The sequence below is a fragment of the Poecilia mexicana genome, unplaced genomic scaffold (genome assembly GCF_051168715.1).
Source record: "Poecilia mexicana isolate PSO_F unplaced genomic scaffold, ASM5116871v1 scaffold_11, whole genome shotgun sequence".
Lineage (NCBI taxonomy): Eukaryota > Metazoa > Chordata > Actinopteri > Cyprinodontiformes > Poeciliidae > Poecilia > Poecilia mexicana.
Genome location: NW_028263380.1, coordinates 21,872,055 through 21,893,120, shown reverse-complemented (window position 1 = coordinate 21,893,120; position 21,066 = coordinate 21,872,055). Strand labels below are relative to the sequence as shown.

The 21,066-nt window shown below is 39.6% G+C and overlaps 1 protein-coding gene across 3 annotated transcripts in view; it reads right to left on the bottom strand.

Moving 5' to 3' along the window:
* LOC106932922 (semaphorin-6C-like) overlaps nt 1–21,066 on the bottom strand; it is a 163,696-nt gene that overhangs the window by 27,913 nt on the left and 114,717 nt on the right. For 2 of the 3 annotated variants that reach the window (XM_088010407.1, XM_088010408.1), the window contains exons 9-18: nt 17,259–17,349; nt 16,815–16,937; nt 15,815–15,903; nt 15,481–15,570; nt 14,886–15,013; nt 13,679–13,810; nt 13,374–13,529; nt 11,464–11,637; nt 11,234–11,374; nt 8,204–8,281 (exon numbers count right to left, since the gene is read on the bottom strand). In XM_088010407.1, the coding sequence (XP_087866533.1) occupies nt 8,204–8,281; nt 11,234–11,374; nt 11,464–11,637; nt 13,374–13,529; nt 13,679–13,810; nt 14,886–15,013; nt 15,481–15,570; nt 15,815–15,903; nt 16,815–16,937; nt 17,259–17,349 (1,202 nt within the window). The remainder of the gene's footprint in view (nt 1–8,203; nt 8,282–11,233; nt 11,375–11,463; nt 11,638–13,373; nt 13,530–13,678; nt 13,811–14,885; nt 15,014–15,480; nt 15,571–15,814; nt 15,904–16,814; nt 16,938–17,258; nt 17,350–21,066) is intronic. The other variant, XM_088010409.1, reaches the window with a different exon arrangement.

The window sequence follows — 21,066 nt, the reverse complement described above, 5'->3', positions numbered from 1 at the left end:
TTGGATTTTCTTGAAAGTAGAAGTATTGGCAACACTATTTGAAGCACAAGACTGACATCACACTGTCAGACATGACACCTATCATGAACATGAAGGAGTCTTTATGAATGTCTGTGACTGTTGTCATGAAGTGTCATTTGGTAAATAACATTTTAACTGCAAAGTTGCTTTAAAAGTTTCATTAAATGTCAATTAAAAGTGCCGACTTTGCCTTATTTGGTAAATAAAGACACTTTGATGCAACGTTGACTAAACTAGCGGCTGCATCTATTCTATAATACGACTTTGAACTCGTAAAACCAAAACATAATTGGCTCCAGTTTTAACAAATGCTTGCTCTTCATGCTGGCAGCCAAGATGACTCTTTCCATTTCATCTCTCCTTCAATCTACCACCTCCTTTCTAAGACCGTTCAGTTTCTGTTTCGGGACGATGTTATGCAAGACGTTGCACTCTTCCTCTTCAGCTCTTTCTGTTCTTACTTCATCATCCTTCCCCTCCACGTCTGTCTTCTCCCTGGAGGAAATCTTTTACTCATCAGCAGAATTTTGCGAAGCTAAACTCACTTCAGCTTACAGACAGTCAAGCAAAACTCTGAGGCGTCGCTCTGCCCGTGGAGGCTGCTCTATATTTATCCTTCAATCAGCCTCACTGAGGTCAGCCTGAGCAACGGCTCTGTGCTGCTTTGATTTGATAAGACCTCAAGCCATCATTTCATAAAATGATGTGTGGTTTGACATCACTAAAAATCTCATGGCATGTTAATCTTATCGGATTTTGACACTGAAACTTAAATTTTTTTAATCAAACTGAAAAAAGTATGGGGGAAAAAAAAAAACACTTTACTGAAACTACTTTACAGGTGTACCTGAGCGGTCCAGTGTAAAGGATGTCAGAATGCATTTTATAACATTTTAAACTTTAAAGTCACATGACACTAGGGCATTTACACATCCTTTAAAGAAGGAGAACTTGGTCCTTCTCACTTGCTCCATTAAGCTTCAGTTATACGAGCATGATATTTTGTTTCGCTGGTCTTCCCTTCTCCCAGATGGGGATGCTGGAGATGCAGGACGAGGACCTGCGTCTCTGGAGCTGGAGAGTTTGATGCTAAGTGAGGCGGACCAAACGCAGGACGAGTGGGCTGTTGTGACTTATATTGCTGTGATGTGATGCTAATAGAGGATAATGACTGAACTTGGACAAACTTTCTTCCACTGCCTTGCAGAGTGTGGAAGACAAAAAAGAAATCGGAACAGAGCCTGTAGCGCTCAACTTCTTCAGTTTGTCAGGAAGCTGTAACTCATTATGAGGTTTACTGCAGGGAATAACAACCGCCTTCAAATCGTGTACAAATCTGAGACTTTAGAAGCATGCATCAGGTGGTTTTAGTAAAACTGCAGCCACTCTCTCACCTGGGAAATCATTTTTGTTGCAGTTTGCTGTTGCTTTAGCCCTCCTCTTTCTGCTGTTCACTCCGTTTACATCAGTCTTGTTAAATAAAGTTTTCATCTTATTTCACAACATGCAGCTCAGCGATTGGCTCCATCCTGATTCAGAGTTTGTCTGTCATCTCTGAAAAAAGCTGTGATTACATCTAGAGCGTTTTTTTCTCTAACCCCAAGTAGTAAACACTTCCACACAAATTATTGGTCAAATTAATTCAATGTTTAATTAAATAAAATGCACTTTTAGAAACACACAATCATTTGGACTTAAAAAAACAAAACAGAGATTTCAGAAATCAAACAGTTTTTGCAGTTTTCACACCTCTTTCCCACACGCAAACTGAAATAAAAAAAGATTTTCAATGTTTCATAAAGTGAGATATTCATAAAGTGTTTTTGTGGACCCTTTGTGACTGATACAATCAAACCATTACTTAGTGTTTCGATGGTGTGGGGAGATTTAAGTAAAGCTTCAGCATTGATTTCCTGCACATCTGATGCTGTGGTGTGCAGAATGTGATCTCCAGCTAAGCCTGATGGCCACAGCTTTATCGGACATGCAGAAAAAGTCTGTGGCATTATAATGTAAACTCAGAGGCCAGGCATACCGTGAATATGTGCCACTGCTAAAATGTTTTCATAAAAGCTTATGAAATGTTGTACAAATTAATTTTATACACCATTCACATGCTTTGTCTACACTAAAGATTTAGACACTGGGAAAGTTGAATGCTTGCATCATAAACTGTGTATTGACAATTGATATGAGGTAATGATTTGGTATGTCATTACATAGCAATACACTAAATTTTACACCCGGGGCCCCAGTGCACACCAGGTATAGATAATAGGGTTCATCATAAACAATATTCTGATTCATAGACATAACAGGGCTTAATCTTTTGCTGGATTTCTTCACAGCCATGTAAAATAAAATTTTAGGGTTACAGGAACATTGTGTGTTGTGTTTGCTCGATGGAAACTTTGGATTGAATCTGCCTAAACCACAAGCAGCAGATTCAGAAACAATTATTTAGTTTGTGAGAAAATACCGACTACATCATGCTTAAAAAAAAACAATCGGGTGATTAGCTGCACCAGTGAATTTGCTTTGGAAAATTAAGGTGGTGACTTTTTGTGGTCAAAGTGGTCGCTTTTCCTTTAAAGAAAATTAGAGCCTGAATGGATCTGAAAACACTCGATGTGGTTTGCTTAATAAAACGGCGAGATGCCCAACTGATTGAAAACAAGCCCCGATTTATAATTGCCGACACAAAATCAAGAAGAAAAGCTCAGACTGGAAATAAAACGGCTCTCTTGAATTGTCTGTCTATATACGTCTTGCTTTTATTTCTTCATCCCTCAAGTGTCTGACACAGATATTGCTCTTGTTTTGTAATTTTCCGTCTCATATGTTTTGCCCCCTTTCTTCTTCCTTTCCGCATCTTGCATCACAGATTCGCTTCCCCCTCAGTTTCCTTCCTCGCCTCTTTTTCATCTCAACCTGCTCATCCTGTCCATTTTAATCTTCCTGCGGCGTCTCCTCTCTGCTCCATCCCAGCTCCTGTCTGTATTAAAAACTATGAGCCGAGCGTCTTTTGTGCTGCCGCGGAAGATATTGTTTCCTGTGTCTGTGGGCAAATGGACGATTCTCTGAAGTTAGCAGAAAACAGTGTTTTGACTTCATCTGGCATTCTTTTTCCAGATGAATTGAAATGTCTCATTTCGAAAGTAAATGAAGCAGACCGAAACAAAACTGCCTGCCAGCTTTTCCATCAGCGCCATCATTTCAGCAGAGGGTTATCAAGCCCGAAAGAAAGGACTGGCTGTTAGAAACACTGGACATTATTCTCTCACAGCCTTTGTTTCACAAATAGTTTTTGCATATTTTTACAACTTTAAAACAAATCCAACATTAACTACAACAGAAAGTCCTCTATTTATTACAACAGAGGGAGAAGATCTGATTTAGCTTCCAATATTATTGCCAGGCAACAAAACAAAACTCTGGGAGTTCAGTATACGAGTCATTTCTTTTCCATTTTCTTTAGCTTAAGATGATTCATCATGTTTTTATAGTGCTAGAGATGAGAAATGCGAGTCATTGTGAATTATTTGTTTGCAAATATGGCAATGGAAATGTCTCCATAAGGCTGTAGAGTAGATAGTTCACTTTAGTGCAGTTTTATTTAAAATATTTACAACTGAAAGAAGCCAGGCACATTAAAAAGACGCATAGAAGAGGAATGTTTCATTTTAAAGTCTTAAGGCTTTGAATTCTCTTTCCTGTTAATTTATAGGTAATTCCATGTAGATAAATCGTTGCTTTACATCAGAAATCACATCATTTATTCCATAACTGGTTTTGTTGTGTATTTGGAATCAGTGTCAAGTTTTTCTCCTTCCTTTCTATCCCAAACATTGTCTGTTAAGCACTGATGTCACCACTAGTGGTTTCCCATATGACCAAGTCAGGCATGGTTCTGCTCGTTTCCTTTGTAATTACAGATTGGACGAAGTAGCGAGCGCTCCATGATGCTAACTGCCTTAGCTTAACTGAGCCGAGTCGGTACGGCATGTTGGTCGCCCCCTGTAGGTTTGAACATGAGCTACAGCAGCGCTCAAAGTTTTATTTTTTAAATAATGAATCTCTCATTTGTGTCCATGGACTGAATACTGTGAACATGACTAATAAATGGGCAAGCATGCTCACCAACTACGAGTATAGATTTATGGATTGACCTTTATTTCTCTGCTGACCACAGATAAGCTCTGAAGCGCCAAGTTGTTATAATAGCTCCCTAAAGACATGGAAACCTTTACGTAAAAGCCTGTCTCAAAACTCATTCCCTGTCATAATGACATGATCTTATTAGAAACGCCAATCATGCGTCGTATTTATCCTGCAGTCGTATAACAAACTCCTCAAATTCAAGGAGAGAAAAACGCGGCATCTGCAACTGCAGTTCTCAAATCAAAAGCAAATATATCATCATTTAAATCATGTTATCAGAATCATTATGCTAAAGAGGTTTATGAAAACAAAAAAAACAAAGAGCTTTTAATTAATCAAAACGAATTTTAACCAACTCAGTGACTTGTGCGGAAAGCTTCCCTCTTCCTTTGAACAAGTGCCCATAAAAAGTCGATGAGTTAAAAGACAGGCGACTGGCCCCTCTCTCCTCGCATCGATCCACGAGAGGAGACGGATCAAAAAGATGGAGGCAAACACAGAGAGCTGCCAGATCAATACTGGGATTATGTATGCCTGCTGGAATATTTGTGTTTGACACAGATAATGTTCAGTTTTGATAGAAATATTGGTGCGATCAGACTGGCTTGATGTATATACAAAAAAAAAAAAGAGCAGAAAATCTCAAGTCCAGTGCTGCTGTAGATCTTATAGGGCACAAAGTGCCTCAGAGACGTTCAGAAACTCAATTTCCATGCTTCGTTCCAGCGGACAGCTTTTCCCGTAAATTGCATGAAAATGTGACATAAATATTTAAGACACGGTCGTTTCACTATCAGCAGCCTAAAATCCATCAATGGAAATTTCTAAAAGATGCTGCTGTTCTGTTTTGACATAATACAATATAAAAGAGTAAAATAAAAAAAAGAAAAAGTAAGGTGACTGTAATGTGGTTCTTCATACGAGGGGACAAGTTGACCCTGTCAAATTATACTGGGTCCCTGATAGCCTGGGTCTCGGAGACGGAGGCTTCAGTAGCAAGTGTAAACACTGTCTAGACGGAGAGATGGTGGGAATATGTGCTGGGAATGAACCGAACAGAGAGAAAGGCTTCGCTGCGGAACATTTATATGGCTTTAAATCTTTGAGGGCTATAATAAAAAATGCAGACTACCCAGGCTGATCTTGGATTTATTTATATATAATCTGGAGGACATTAAACTCGCTGTCCCGTCACAAACCAGAGACGTTCCAACTTCAAAGCACAGCATGAATCAGCGATATAGTTACTCCGGGATTTTAACTTTTCCTAACAAATATTTCAAACAATTTTCAAAAAGAACATTCCAAAATTATTGTCGCATCTTGTGTCGTCTACTTTGATCATGATTAATCCACATTTAATTCAAAGGTTTTAAACATGAACGCATTCAGCTTTCTAAGGTAACTTTTTAAAGAAATTCACTTTTTATATCACATTTTAATATCAGTCCCTCATCAAACACATACTCAGACTGTTGCTTCATCTCAGCCATGCATGTTTGAGAAATCCTTGATTCTTCCTTGGCAGCCTTTTGGGGGTGCCTAAACGCTTGCCCCTCGAGACTAGCAACAGCAGACATTATCCAGCACCTGGCAGAACTGTGTGCCGAGTTTGTCAAATTCACTGCAAAGCTCCTAAGAACGGCTGTAAACACCACCCATGGACTGATGTGACGACATGCTGAAGGGGGAGTCGCAGAAAGGCTTCTTAAAGAGACAGCAGCCCATTTCAAGGCTTCAGATACGGCTATGAAGTCATATTTCTTTTAAATTGTTTTTGATACTCAGCCGTTTTATAACAATTAAGGTGACAGTTACTTAATTGCCATATTCAAGGTGACAAACTGGTGACATATTACATATTTTAAGATGGAATATTTTGTACATTTGTTCATTAAGGTTTTCAACGATTTGAAAACCTGCAGAGTCTCTCCTTTAGGAGATTCTACAGACTCCCAAATGAATCGGCTCAATTCATAACACCACATTCATACCAAGAGATTCCAGCCCTAAGATAAAAGCCCACTGTTTTCACATCGAGTTTGTCAATATTCTCAAGCAGTACCAGGATTAGAAATACAGGCAAATATGCACAAACAAACAAACTCAGCAGGCAGCTTCTAACTTGCGAAACCCAGTGTTTGTGGAACCTCTCAATCAATACCTTTTAAGTGTCGGGTAACTCGGGCTCACGATGCAGCACGTCATAACATCGATCTGCGGCTATTGGATTTTCTTTTTGCCATTCCTCCAACCCTCCACAAATCGAACTTATATTATTTTCACGTATGTCTCCAGAGGAAAGCCTTGCTCTAAACCTCAGGGAGCAACGAAGCACCTGCAACATTCTGGTATGTAAATATAATCAGTCACAAACGCAGCGAAGCGATCAGAGAGATGCAGAACATCAGTAAGACTGGTTCTGATTAAATTGATGGACTCAAAACCATGTTTGGCTATAAGAAATAAAAGCAAATTCAGGTTAGGAGGAAGAAAAAGATTCTAATATATATATATATGAGCAACTTATGAATAAAGCATAAAATTAGTGACGCTAAGGAAGGACTAAACATAATCACGTTGCTTTGTGGGAGCAGAAACTGCTTTAGTCTTTAGGTCTGAGTTGAGCCCTGAACCCATCAAAGTCCAGAGTTTCTCTCAGCTTCCATGTTCAGCTGCACCAGGAACTCCCACCTGTTCTGAAACCAAGCTGCTTCTTGCAAAGGCAGCGCAGGAACGACAAAGGTCTTATCTGCAGATCAGCAGCACAGATCAGTGATCAAAAACCAGCCGCACATAAATGGCTGGAATGCCAGCCATCTGCCAGGGACGGGAAGCTGAGGAAGCGATTTTTCAGCACCTGGTGCAGCGTCGACGGAGTGAGGCTGGGTGCTCAGATGATCAAAGTTCCAACTCTGGGAAATTCTGTTAAAACTCGGAGTCGGGGGAGATCAAAAAGTTTCCCTGGGTACAATCACAGAGCTGCACAGCACACCTATGTGAGCTTTATGAAAAATGATACTGAGGCTTGGGAAAGTGGTGAGGTTGGAGGTCTGTAGCATGTATTGCAAAAGTAGTTCCAATGAGAAAGTAGTATTAAAGCTTTGAAAATTAGACTGAAATAAACCTGATAGTTTTTATTATATTTTAAGGTTTAAGTAACTCTGACACAATGTCCAAAACTGTTCATGATTACATTAATGAGAGACGCAGTAGCTCTGATTACTACTTATTAAATCCACCCTGATCTAATGTTTGGATCCAGCCAAATATAATTTGATGCAAAACAACACAATCCCTTAGATTTTAGAGAGGAAATTACAGCTGGTATTGAAGATGAATCCAGAAAAAAAAACAGCATTTTAGTATTCATTTGGAATATTTTGCAGGTATCAAAGTTATTTAATTATTTAAAAGTTCTGCTGGGAAAATCTAAAGTTGTCAAACTAAGCAGCATGAAAGAAACAAATGGAGGATGGAATTTCTAAAGTTACACAAACTCTTTCCAAACAAAATGTTTGGCATTTGGTCGAGTCACTGAACGATAAAATGCAATCAAAAATATTTGCGGGAATTCACATCAATATATAAAAAACAAATCCCTTCTGCATGCTTTATAAAGATGGATCTCACCACTGGACGTACAGACGGCTCAATAATATGAAAAACCGAAGCAAAATAAGTGATAATTCAAGAACTGTCGCCGTCAGCAGGACAAATTGTTCAACAGAAAGCCAGAGACTGAGTTTGTTTGTGACTCAACAGATTTTTGTCTACAGGTGATTTAGACCAACATCACTCCCAGAAATCCTTTCCAACATTTGTCCTCATTGCACTTCCACAGCCATCCTTTCACTCTGACATCACAGATTTACAACTTTCAGATGTACGACCCTTCTGCTGCCAGATGAGCAGGACCTCCGGAGCCTTATTGGCAGTCAGACCGATGATAACAGGAAGTACGGGGAGACAGAACGGCGGCGTGACAGTGAGAGAAAGATTACGAGGAACTGGAACATACTTGAAGCCTGGTGCCATGTTGGCGCATGTCCCGGTGCGAAGCCAGATGCAGTAAGGGTCACGAGAGGCCAGGCAGGCTCTGGAGGAGGAAAAGGAAGAAGACGGGAATTTATTGTTATTTGGCCGTCCAGTGGGCTCCACGTTTTCCTTCATGAGGTTAAATTCACACACAGGCTCAAGTTCAAGTGGTTCACAAACAATTCAAGACTCCCCATTTTCCCCCAGCACTGATCTAATTTCTTCATTATCACATAATAAACCTGTTACTTCTCTGTTTGTCTTCATTGATTCAGCTCACTCTGCTCATCTACAATGTTTAGCTCTGCGAGTTAACGTGGACATTTCAGTAGTTTCTAATCAGTTGCTCTCCATTCAAAAGACCAATCAGGATTTAATGAAACATTTCATTAAATTTCAAGACCGACACACAATTACTGGTAAAACAGGAGCCAATAATGAACAATATGGCAAAAAATATATTCTTTTAAAGTTAAATCAAAGTTTAAATATTATTGCAAATAAACAAAAAAAACAAGCCTTGGAAAATACAACAAAACTTGTAGAACAAGGAAAATATTTAGTTCTTTGTGTAATTTTGCCAAACTTATTATCCAAAAAGTGTAACTTAAGGACTAAAATAAAAATCTATTTTAAATTACAAGGTAGAGATAAGTTAAGCAAAGTGGAGTCTTTTGGGGATTTAAGATTTAAATCTCACTTGTATTCCCTCTGTTTTGATATGAATTATTGATAAGTGGATTTTGTTGCAGTTGTTCGTATACGAAGACCTAAAGAAAAACCCATCTTCTCCTTACCGTCCACATTACAGTATCCTGCTTTTAAGATAAAAGTAGAACCTTCAAAATGGCCTTTTGACAGTCGTCACAAAATATCTCTACAAGTCAGATAAACAAAGACGTGTTCAAAAACAGACCTGCATTTAAGATCAAGGACACATTGATAATACGTCTGAGTTTCCCCTGCCTTTGTTTAGAGACAGTGAGCTGTCACACCATCGTTTCATGTGTTTCTGAAACACACACAGCCAAACGCGCTCGTGACAGCAGCTGCCATCAGGTAGCCGTTTCAAATCTAGCAGACCCTCGGTAACGCAAACAACGGCCGCCAACAACTCGCACGTGTTTGCACATCTAGTCTCAAACGCCTTCATCCATTACCAGTCCAGTTTTATTCGGGCTCTGCCCATCAATCACGCACAAATGCACAGTGGCACAATTCACAAGCAAAACACCGAGGCGACACGGCGGCCAGCCAAAACAGCAGTGTAAGTATTTACCAGTGCTGTCAAACCGTCACATCGCAAGTCATTCTGAATAAAGAGACCAAGTCCCAGCGACCAGGGGGTGAAGTCAAGGCAACAGTCAGAAAAAAAAACAAACTTTTTTTTGCTTTCAGTAGAAAAACAAGTTCAGGTTCGGGGAAATTAATGATACCGCAAGCAAAAGATAAAAGGCACAAAAACTAACAGACAAGCAATCTGACTTCAAAAAAATGAGCAACAGTAAAATGTGCCAAAACAACATAGCAGTAAATACAAGACAGGGAGCGGGCCAACAGTGTGCATCATCATTAACCAACCATTACTAGTAACATGGAAAAAATAAACATTAGTGGCAGATCATCAATCCTTAAAGTTCTAAAGTGGGTCGGACAACTAGAGTTGACCAATAAATCAGGTATATTTTATATATATATATATATGGTGACAGACACATGAAAGAGTTTTCATTTATTTCACTGAACTGTGATCCAGAACCGCACAGCATTCTGGGGAATGTAGGCAGAAGAAAGGCTTTAGCCGCTCACAGCCAGATTAGCTAGGTTGGTGGCATCAACTCACTCACTCACTCGTTTGTTACCTAGCAACTCACTCATTCTTTGGTTACCTAGCAACAACCAGTTGAGTAACTTGCGCAGCAGTGGTTCAAGGTTTTGCCACTGTGCCTGATAGCAGTTTAACAAAATATTTAATAACAGGTTTGCCTGCATTTCAGATATTTAAAACTGCAAAAAGAAAATCAATAATTATTGAACATGCTCCATATGGAATGCTTATAATGACGTTTTTCAGCCATATTGTTAGCATAGCTCCACCTCCTAAAGTTTACATTCTTCCTCTAGTTTCCACTAGATGTAAAACACGAGGCAACCTTCTTCTGTTGCTCCATGGCACAGTTCTGATGCAACATGCCTATTATTGGTACTTTCGGCAGTAAAATGAGTCCCACATGTGTTCTGACTGTTGATCCAGGCTGCATTTCATCTCCGCCAACCGTAGCTGCATTTGGCAAGAGATTATCCTTCCACAGATGTTAATAGGTGTCATTTAAGGTTGACATAAACCAAAATTTACCTCAAATATATTCTTCACCAACAATTGCTTCATTACATCGAAAGCAGACGTCTTGTTCATACTCGTTAGTTTTTCCGAATCCGAGTCTCGGTTGGGTGTAAAACCCACAGTGAAGCTGTGGTGTGTTTGACTAGCAGCAGAGCGTGCGTGGCTTTGCGTGATGGAGTTACAGCTGGTGCAAGCCTCGCTTTGCCACTGCAGCTGTTGCCACACCAGACTGGCTGGCTTTCATTCATCCTGCTCAGTGATTAAAATGAGCCTGATTAACACCAATGTGAGTGTGTGCATGTGTGTGTGTGAGCGCACATGCATCCCTCTAAAGTGATGAATGTGCTCTAATTTGGGCAGTGAGCTCTGTTCTTTTCAGCCTAATGAAGTCTATAAATAAAGTTCTTTAATGTTCATGTTTTACGATTCAGATTCCCCCTATTATTACCCCGAATGCACATGTGTTTCTACAATATTTATTATGCTACCAAATTAGGCTTGCTATTTTAACAGTTAAATAGATTTGTAGCTAACAAACTTGAGACTTTGTTAAACTCGTACGTCTCACAGTGACTCCAATTTAAATTTTAAAATGCATTTTGATTGAGTGTAATTTCCCTACGATTAAACGTTTGTATGAAGTCGTTAGTTTTATTCCTGTTTCCTTACTTTTTACAGGCTCCATGTTGGGTGCAGCGGCTGAGTGGCACTCTGATCACACAGCTGGTAAAAGCAACAAACAGTGCATGATGGTCCTTGTCCAACTCCAGGCCCAGAACCCTCCTGTCCTCCTGACCCTGAACATTGCACCTGAGCACACAAACAGAAAACGGAGCACTACTCTGAAATCCGGGCACATTTTTCAACGCCAGCGGTAGGCGGATTAAAAGGAGCAATACTTGGAGGGGTTATAAACGTCGATGTCCTCCAGGAGTTTGGATCCAAAGCTGTCATTGGGATGTGTGCTGGCCAGAACTTTCAGGACACGGCCGTCGTCTGAGCCCAGGAACATGACTGTTCTGTCCTTAAGGGGACCGGCTGAAACATCCACCACAATCTGGGTCAACTTGGACCTGAAAAAAAGAGAAAGAGGAGAAAAAGAGCTTGAGAATCCAATCTGTGTTGTCAGTTATTAGAAGCTTGTAACGACTCCATAACCTCAATGTCCAGAAAGTGCATCTAAAAATTCAACTTTTGTCAATATTTCTTTTGTATTAGGAAATAATCAGCTACTATTACAAACTTATCTATACAGTTAATAGTTATGACAGGTTAACTACTGTATAGTTGCAAGAAATTGTTTAATAATCCAATAAATCAATCAGTAAAGTAGTTCACAGCCGGTTTTAGAGGAAAATCTGACCCAAGAAATCTAACAAGGGGAAAATCTGTCCTCATTTGGTCATAATACACAGAGTACTGACAGCATCAAGAAGAGTCATACCACCAGGAGAAAAGCTGCAATGATTTTGGCACCTTATTAAAAAGGCTAAAAAGTGAATAGTGTGGTTTAAACCTCACACTAGTTCCAGCTGTCTTTACATAATAAGCAAAAATATCGGTCTCATATTGAAACAAGAATCTAAATTTCTCTTTATGGTTTAGAAATCAGCATCAATTCTTACAGAAATCATTCAAAACCAACCATTTGATTTCTACTTTACTTTTATCGTCACTTATCCTCGTTCTTCATAAAACTCACATCAAAATGTTAACAAACTGAGGCTCACTCCTTACCCAAGAGTCGAACTGACTAATGCTGCATGAAGGAGTCAGCAGATTTTCGCTACCCTTCGGATATCTGCATCATCATTATCTGGGTCAGCCTGGACCTCTCCAGCAGAGAGGCTAATTCGAACATGGAATTAAGAATCTCATTCTCATTTCAGACTGGTAATTAGAATCCATCAGAAACTCATTTGAAATCTACAGCCGGAGATTAAAAAGGTCACAGAATCTCCGAGCTGCCGAGTCGGTGGGAGCCGGAGCAAGAACTTACTGTGAGCCAGCATCTAATCACGGCTGATACAGATGATTATCCTCCAGGCTTTAGGTCGGGTAGCGGATTCACTATCCCTCGCTGTGGCTGTAATTTTCTAACTTGCCCCTTCCGGGTACACTTTACATCCTCCTCTTTCATTTTGACCTTTAAGAACTCTTTTTTTATTGTCCCGGCCTTCCTGGAGCATTTAGTTCAGGTTTTCTCTGGGTGATTAAAAAAAACCACCAAAGCGTTTTGCTTGTTACTGCAGTCTGGCATAGATGTACTCGCACTGCTACAACAGCACATCTGACAATAATTTAAAGAACAGATTTATTCGTGGATGCCAATTTCTGCCAAAAACAAGAAGAAGAAGAGTATGAAGGTAAGGGGGATTTGGGCAGGTGTCATCTGTGGGTGTAAGCCAGTCAACACCTGCTTATCTTGTGAAGCAGACTCCGTCTTTCCCACTATCTGCAGCAGGTGTAACGGTTGCTACATTTTCTATCTGACAGCAAATGACAAACTTAACTCTTTCCACCTACATGCGTAACCTGGCTATTGCTGATGATTTGGACCATGCATCGCGGGATGAGCGCTTTCTAAAGGTCTAAAACGAAAGCATTTTACCCCAGCACAACATGCATCTTTAATCAAACTTCACAGACGATCTGGAGCAGAACATAATGGCTCCTGTGTTTCCAAAATGGAGCTCTGATATTTTAAAACATAATCAGTCTCGTTCATGGCAGAGAACGTGAACCGGAACCAGCTCAGCATTCATATTGTGACTTCAGGAAGCGGACGGGAAGCTCTGATGCGTTTTACCTGCTCGACGTCCGTGTGAAGCAGGGCCGGTCGTTGACGGAGGGTACCGCCTCATCCATCAGAGGATAAGATTTGATGAAAGTCAACATCTCATCTGGGAACTGAACCGAAGATTTGTAGTCTGAGGCCGGACCGTCGCCTGCACAAGTACCAGGTCTGGGAATAAAAGAAAAGAAAACTTTTACAATCAGCAACCTCACTACATACTATAATATTACTATGATAATATTCAAATCATGCACACGATTTTTTTCAGCGTCTAGATTAAAGTTTCTGATTACTCTGACTTGTAGAGAAAGGCTCACCTTGGTCTGGGAACTTGTTCGTCTGGCACTGGAGTCCAGGATGAGTCACTGGTCCTCTGCTCTTTGAACTTCCCGTTGAAGACTTTCTCGATGTCGTCCATGTAAAAGGCACAAACTGCTGAGCCTGGGATGCTGGAGAGACGCAGGAAGTGATGACAGCAGGTATGCATCATGAAACATTCTGTCTTATGTCACGTGCCTCGTCTGCGTGGGTCTGTTGGTGCCGGTTCTGAACTGGGAGCTTGTTTTGTTTGTTATTTGGCAACCTGTTGGCCCAAGTCGGCCACAAAAACCTAGCAATAACCCAACTGTCTCGCACCATGATGCCCAGCAACAAACGCAGCATTTCTGACTCGCACCAGGATCCGTTTAGCAATTTAAAGTTTATATTTCCACAACGGCAACAAAATCCAATATTGGACTGACTACTCCACCCACTGAGCCACGTTTGCCTTCGTAAACTCGTAATGAGGTCAGCCTCATGGATTATTATGAGTATTCTGAAAATGGAAGGAAAAGAAAGAGCACAGAGTAAAAAAAAAGGAGGTAAGGGGATTAATTAATTGAAAATGGCAAGGGAAGAGAGATTCCAAGAAAAACCTGTATATATTTTGCAGACAGTCATGTAAAGCTGTACCTGAGAAGACCCCATTTGACATGTTATTATCCCTGACCCAAATCTTAACAGGGACCCAATTTCTTTGTGAAATCTTTAAGTCCCGAGAGTGAGAACCTGGGTACCGCGTTCCTAGTTTTTAAATGATGTCCTCATTTCCATAAATGTCGAGTGAAAGAAACGTCTTTGCTTTCCAACAATAACCACAGACATCCCTTCTAACAAAATGTACACACTTAAAAAGGGCCCTGCCTTTCCAAATGACCTCCTTAACAGCTAAAGTACCTTTACTTTTTAATTCAACTAAAACTAATAATTTCTTTCATTTGGAAGAAGGATGCAATAAAAAAACATGTGCACCAGTCTTCTAAAACATTTTCCTGCATAATTTTTCATTAATTCTCCACTTTGATAAAATTGTCTTAATTTTCTGTCCACTTTCCAAAATTACGCTCAAAGGAGGATGCCCTACAACCAATTTTACAACTGAAGACAGCCACGCATACTAAAACTACTACCGCAAACACATGAGCTTTCTCACCAAAGTAACGTATTTCCTGTAAAATGTCTTAACATACTTGGTGAGCTCACCTGTTGGACTGAGTGGTAAACACGCCAACAACTGCTGGCCTCTGGTTGATCTGCAGCACGTTGGTGAGAGACTGAAGAACATCGAAGTAGAAGAAGGAGTCTCCTGGAACCGAACAGTTCAACCGGGCCTGACAAAGACAAACTGATTTACAGATGGGCAGGAAATATTTGGAAGTGTTGCAGTCACCTTAGATGTTTTCATCCACTCCAGTTTGCTCTCATGCTAGGCTAGTGTTAGCATATTTACACCGTTTTGGTATGAAACGGTGGCCTTCTCCCATATGCATCATAAAAGCTGTCCAAAAGCAAAACAGAAAGAAAGAAAAAAAAAATCCTTCGAGCTGCACTGCATCCAAAACCAGAAAAATTAGGAACGAAATTTTACAAAGAACAAATCAGAGCTACTCCAACATGCTGCCACAATGAGGTTCAATTCTACCTTATTTATAACTGTATTTATACGCACACAGCTGCATTATGTGACGTATTGCTGGAACAGTGACCCGTCTCGTTTAGACGAGCTCTTCCATCCCGACTCTGATCAGATACTTGAGATCAAATCGACACGTCTGCAACTTTCACTCAAGAAAATCACCTTCAGGAAGGAAGTCCAGTATCTATCCAGAACTCTGGGCGATCCTCCGTTATCATTCTTACAGACACGCGCAACTCGTGAAAACACAACCTGCGAAAATTAAAAAGAAAAAAAAAAATGACGACGAGTAAACATTGTGCGTGGCTCATTTAAATTCATTTATAATTTTTAAGTTTTACTGCTTTCAGGATTACAAAAACACAACAAACTACTGTTTAAAAAGGATTTATGGAAATATAAACTCATCTTTTAGGATTCGTTTCTGTGTCATTGTTTTAAAAAGTTTCAACCAACTTGTTTCATTGTGGAAGAGACTTTTCACACGTGCACGTACCTTGCCCAAGGCTGTATATTCCACTGCGATCTCACTCAGGAAAAAGTAGACATAGTTACCATAGTCGATGGCATGCAGGAAATGAGGCTCTGCAGAGAGAAAACAACAACAATCATCTGTTTCATCTATTTTCAAGGCGCATTTTTCTCCAACGTTTAAGCTTTGTTTCTGTTGAAATCATCCCTGGAATGATCAGGTTGGAAAAGCTGATTCTACGGTTTCCAGAATCCTTTTCAGAGAAAAAAAAAAAAAAAAACTAAATATTGGGAGTTTAAATTAAAAGGGTTGACTCCTACTGTCTGTCTTATACAGTCAAAAGATTTATTATTCCTGCAATCCGCCAGGGCAACACTAATTTTAATTTATTTCACCATTAGGTGGACCAATAAGGGACAATACTAATGTGGCCGTAACACTTTTGAGTTTTAAGATCAATTACAACTGCCTTTATAAACACAAAAATACAGTTTTGGGGGCTTCAAAGCATTTAAAACTTCTCACTCTAAACACTAACATTGCAAGTTGTATTTTAAAAGCAAACTCGTTTCCTTCATTTGCTGTCTATTGAGGTTTTAATAGAATAATTTTTTCCCAACATTAAATCAGAGGCTCAGCTTTGGTTTCAGCAGGTTTACATCATAGGTGCCTGCTGTGAAGATCTGCAACACCACGAGGGAACATACAAAGCATCTGTAGAAGTCTGTCACAGACTTTAGGGACTCATTGACTACAAAGAATATTTCACACAACTGGTAACCATTGCAATTTATTCTGTTAAAAGCCATGAATGATCTTTAAAGGCTTTAATACTGATGCAAACGTATTCAAATTAGAGAAAATAGCTCGGATTTTAAATGTAGTATTAAGTCGATGCATGCTGCAGGCTGCGCTGCTGAAAGGTGTGGCGCCTAAAAGTTATTAAAGATCAAAACTAAAACGCTGCCGATGGTGAAGATGATTCCAGCCATGAAGTGATCAAAGTCATGTTTCTGCAAAATACCTCTGAGCCATTTGGAGTCATATTTGACGGTCCTGAGTACCGGCCGGCCCTCGCCCAGGCTTCTGTAGATGACAGCATCGCTTGCTAGAAAGTCCGTCATGGTGGCCGAATAGAAATCTCCCCCTGCAAACAACAGGACGAAATAAAATTAGAAAAACGATTTAGAGCACCATCTATTACAGGTAATTAAATGTCCCAGACAAATGAATGCTTCATTCTATGTCTAACTATTTACTTGTTTAAATTACCACCAAAAACTTGGGGATGCTGCATGTCGAAGTTTTAGAAATTCAGTAAGTAGGAATAAAATCAAAGTTCTCATTACATTGATTGCATTTCATTTCAGAATGATTGATGAAAACATGAAGTGTTTTTATGATAAACTTGTTGCACTGGTGCATGTAAACCTGTAGAGATCCCTTCACTTGGTTTACTGAAACTTACCAGCAAACAATCCAACATTGGACTGAATGGACTCGAACGGACAGCGAGCCTGACCCACCACTTCCTCCCCAACCTGCTCCAAGGAGGTCATCTGAACACCAGAGAAAGAAAATCACATTCCTGCCCGTCCGCCTCTAAAACAAACCAAGAAACTCGAGACACTTTAAAATAATAAAAACATCTGTTTTAGTTTGACCTTTTGGAAAGAATTTGCAGAAATATGAACATGATGTCTGCAAATAATCTGCCAGCGTCAGTCAGTGTTCAGCTGCAAATCACTTGGTGTTGCTGTGCTAATAATTCACACATGTTGTGCTTCATCCTTCCATACTGCAATGAGGCTGACGGTAATGGCACAGATGAGCGCATTTCAAAAACAAAAGGTCACCGTTTCAAATTCATGACAAAACAGTTCCTTTGGTAACAAATCCCTCAGTTATTTGGCACACACTGCAGAAAAACCCCCAAAAAATCCATCAGGAATCTCAACATCTGTTTGCAAACAAAGGACACGTTTGTGCCTGGGATACGGTTCTGTTTTATATATTTGGTTAATTATGCTGCTAATATTCAGGCTGGCCCTTCGGTATCATCTCAGCGTCGCCCTGGCAGACGAGCCGACAGCAGCTTTCTGAGTGTGTTAGCTGAATCTCTAACAGAGAGACTTTAGCCTCCCGAGAAGCCTCATAAATACACCTGTCTGCTATTTTCTCCCTTGGGGAGCTGAATCCGTTTCGAGCTGCAAATGCTGAACTCCCCGACGTTTCTGCCAACCTACTTTGCCGTTTTAATTCCTAATCCAGCCCTCGGTTATTATACTTCGTTGTTTAAAATCGGAGCAGGGCTTTGTTCCTTTCCTGCATACCTTTACAATTCCTTTTTGGATTTCTAGTCTCCTAACTTTCCAACTCAGGAGATTAACTGGATTTAAGCTAAAACCCAAGTCAATATTTAATTAATGTCATTTTTCCTTCTTCTTTGGTGTTTATCTTCAACAGTCTCGCCTCAACAGCCACATACAGAGTAAATAGACCCTAATTTCCACCAGTATTATTGTTCATCGTCTGCCGCTGTTGCAGCGCTTGGAGACAATGATGTTGATGAATTAAAAGCCCTCTGCAAGAGTAGGGCAGGCCATATGAGCCCGCATTTATAATGACTTGCTGGCCTGCATAAACAACTCTTAAAGGGATTTTGGATCATCATGGCCTCAATACAAAGAGAATCTCTAAGAATATCTTAAATGTTGACTTGGCAGACTGTAATTGTTCTAATTTACAACACAATGTTTCCAGAATTACAAAATTTTAATGCATAAGAATTTAAAGCTGTCAAACATACAAGCTAAGCTTTGAAATCATTCAAGAGAAACATGACTTTGCGGTTTCTCCAAATTCCAAATGTCTACTTTTAGAGCCAAATGCTTCAAACTGGAATAAAAGCTCCTTTTCTTCAGGTGAACATGTTTTCTTTCTCCTCCACAGCAGGAGATTTCAAAGCCCAAGAAGTTTCTGCTAAACAGGGTCATAAGCTGTCAATCAAACCTGCAGCACTGCGGCGGAAGGGTAAAAAAAGAAACCGCCGCTCCTGAGTGGCAACTGGGATGGTGGGATTTGTGAAAGTTTGTTTGGTTTTGACGAGGCTGCCAATTAGGAGTGAGGGGAAACTCCGTCAGAATCAAAGGCATCATGTCCCTGAGACAGATCTCCGGCTTATTATCTAAAACACGGGAGGCAAACAGGGCTTGTAAAGTGAACAGAATGGGTCTGACTGAAAAAAGAATAAAACCACAATAATCTCTTGGAGGGCTTTAACACAGAGAATGGAATAAAATATACGGATGACAGATACAGCTGGATTTTTACTCATCAAGTGAAGTTAGAAAGAAAAAAAAAGTTAGAACTTGAATTCTTTCTAATTTGGTTCATGAGGCCCCGACTGATCTAAACTCTCTATTCATGTTGCTGATAGAAAATTTGTAAATTAAGTTGCACCCGGAGCGTTATCCAGATTGCCACTTTATAAAAAAGTCCAGCCATTTTTCTAACCATGCAAAGCTCTTTAAACGCAGTGAATATAATTATGATCAAACAAATCTTTTCCTGAACGATAGAAATGCTTTGGGATTTCACGATGAAAGCGAGAGACTGTACCGGCTGCTGCTCCCCATCTATCCATTTCATATGTGACCTGTTCTTCTCCTGGAGCTGCATGTTTGGAGGACATCTCTAAAGATGGCAGCTGGAACACCAGATGCTAAATTCTTTAATGTTAAAAGCAAAGTCCTAAGTTTATTAGGCAACTGGTTTTTGTGCATTCTTTACTGGAATTACACTGCAGCATGTGATGCATGATAAGCGAGTTATATTGATGCAAGCTAGCATGTAAACATGCTACTATTAGCCTAGCACCTTAGCTAACATCTCTGCATACCAACATCCTTAGCAAGAGCAAAACATTGTTGAAGATTTTAGTCAGGTCAGTTCTAATTTAAGCAAAAAAAAATTTGAATTATGAACATGTTATCCTGCTTTAGGTAATGTTTTGTCAAAAAATTAATGCAGCTTTCTTAAAGTTACTATAACACATGCATTTAATTTATTTTATTCAAAATACAGATGCAAAAGAGAGCCTGTCTTAATAATTCGTTTATTTTCACATCCGGTAGATGACATAAATTAACACCAATTTACAGCAAAACGAAGCGGAGAAGAAACCAGGGTTTCTTTTTAAATCAGAGTTTAAAAAGAAACCCTGGTTTATTAGTTGGAAGGAACATAGTTTTAGGTTGTTTTAGAACCTAGAGCCATAAGAATACAAATAATAATAATAATAATATGTAGGTGTTTTAACTAACCAAATTCATCAAACTCCTCTGTGTGAGATCATGATGGTGAAATAAAATACAAAGTAGTGTTACTCTTAAAAGCTGTTCTGAAATGAGTTACTGTAAGTCTTAGGAAGAAAAGACGATCTGGTAATCAGAAGCTATAACCTAGTTAGTAGCTTCAACCTCTTAATAAAGGGTATCAGTGAGGCTTGCTTGCATTAATTATTGAAATATTAGCTTATGACAAAGGTTCAGTTGACACTGACCTGCAGAAAGTGAAGAGATGACCTAAAACCATCTCACACCTCCATTTATCTGCTTATTTTCCACCAGCTGCCTGCAGTCCGTCAGTACAGAGGTTCATTATACAGCAAATGTGATGGAACAAGGTGGGAGGATAAAGTAAAGGCAGATTCAGATTCAATCCACTTTAAGGGGAAATACTATAAAATACACTCATTTTTAACACACCTAATATAAATGTAGGAATCCAGGTGACAATGTTTTATCCTTTTTTAGCAATTTAATTCTGTTTGAGGGCTCCGAGACCCCTCTCTATGCTTCTTAGTGCGTTTTAAATCTATTAGGTAAATTACAGGATATTTGCTTCGGATTTGATCCATTTCGTTTGGGAGTTTTACATGCGGGTATTTAGTATGTTTTATGAAGAGATTATTACTGCAAAGGCTACAGTAATCTGCCTTCTGCTTTTGAGCAATATAATCCAACCTTAACACATTCGACATACAACTTCCTACAAGACATTGGAAGCTAATGCAACTGTAAACCACTGCTTGGTATGCCACTTCTACTCGTCTGGGATTTATTAAATCATAATCGTTTCAATCCCTGAACCAAATAAACATTAGAAAACGAATGGAATTAAACAGTTATCAGGATTTCTGTTTGCCTTTTCTGATAACTCAATATTTTTTAAGACCTTCCAACACCCAGGAGTTATTTCCCACCATTTCAGCC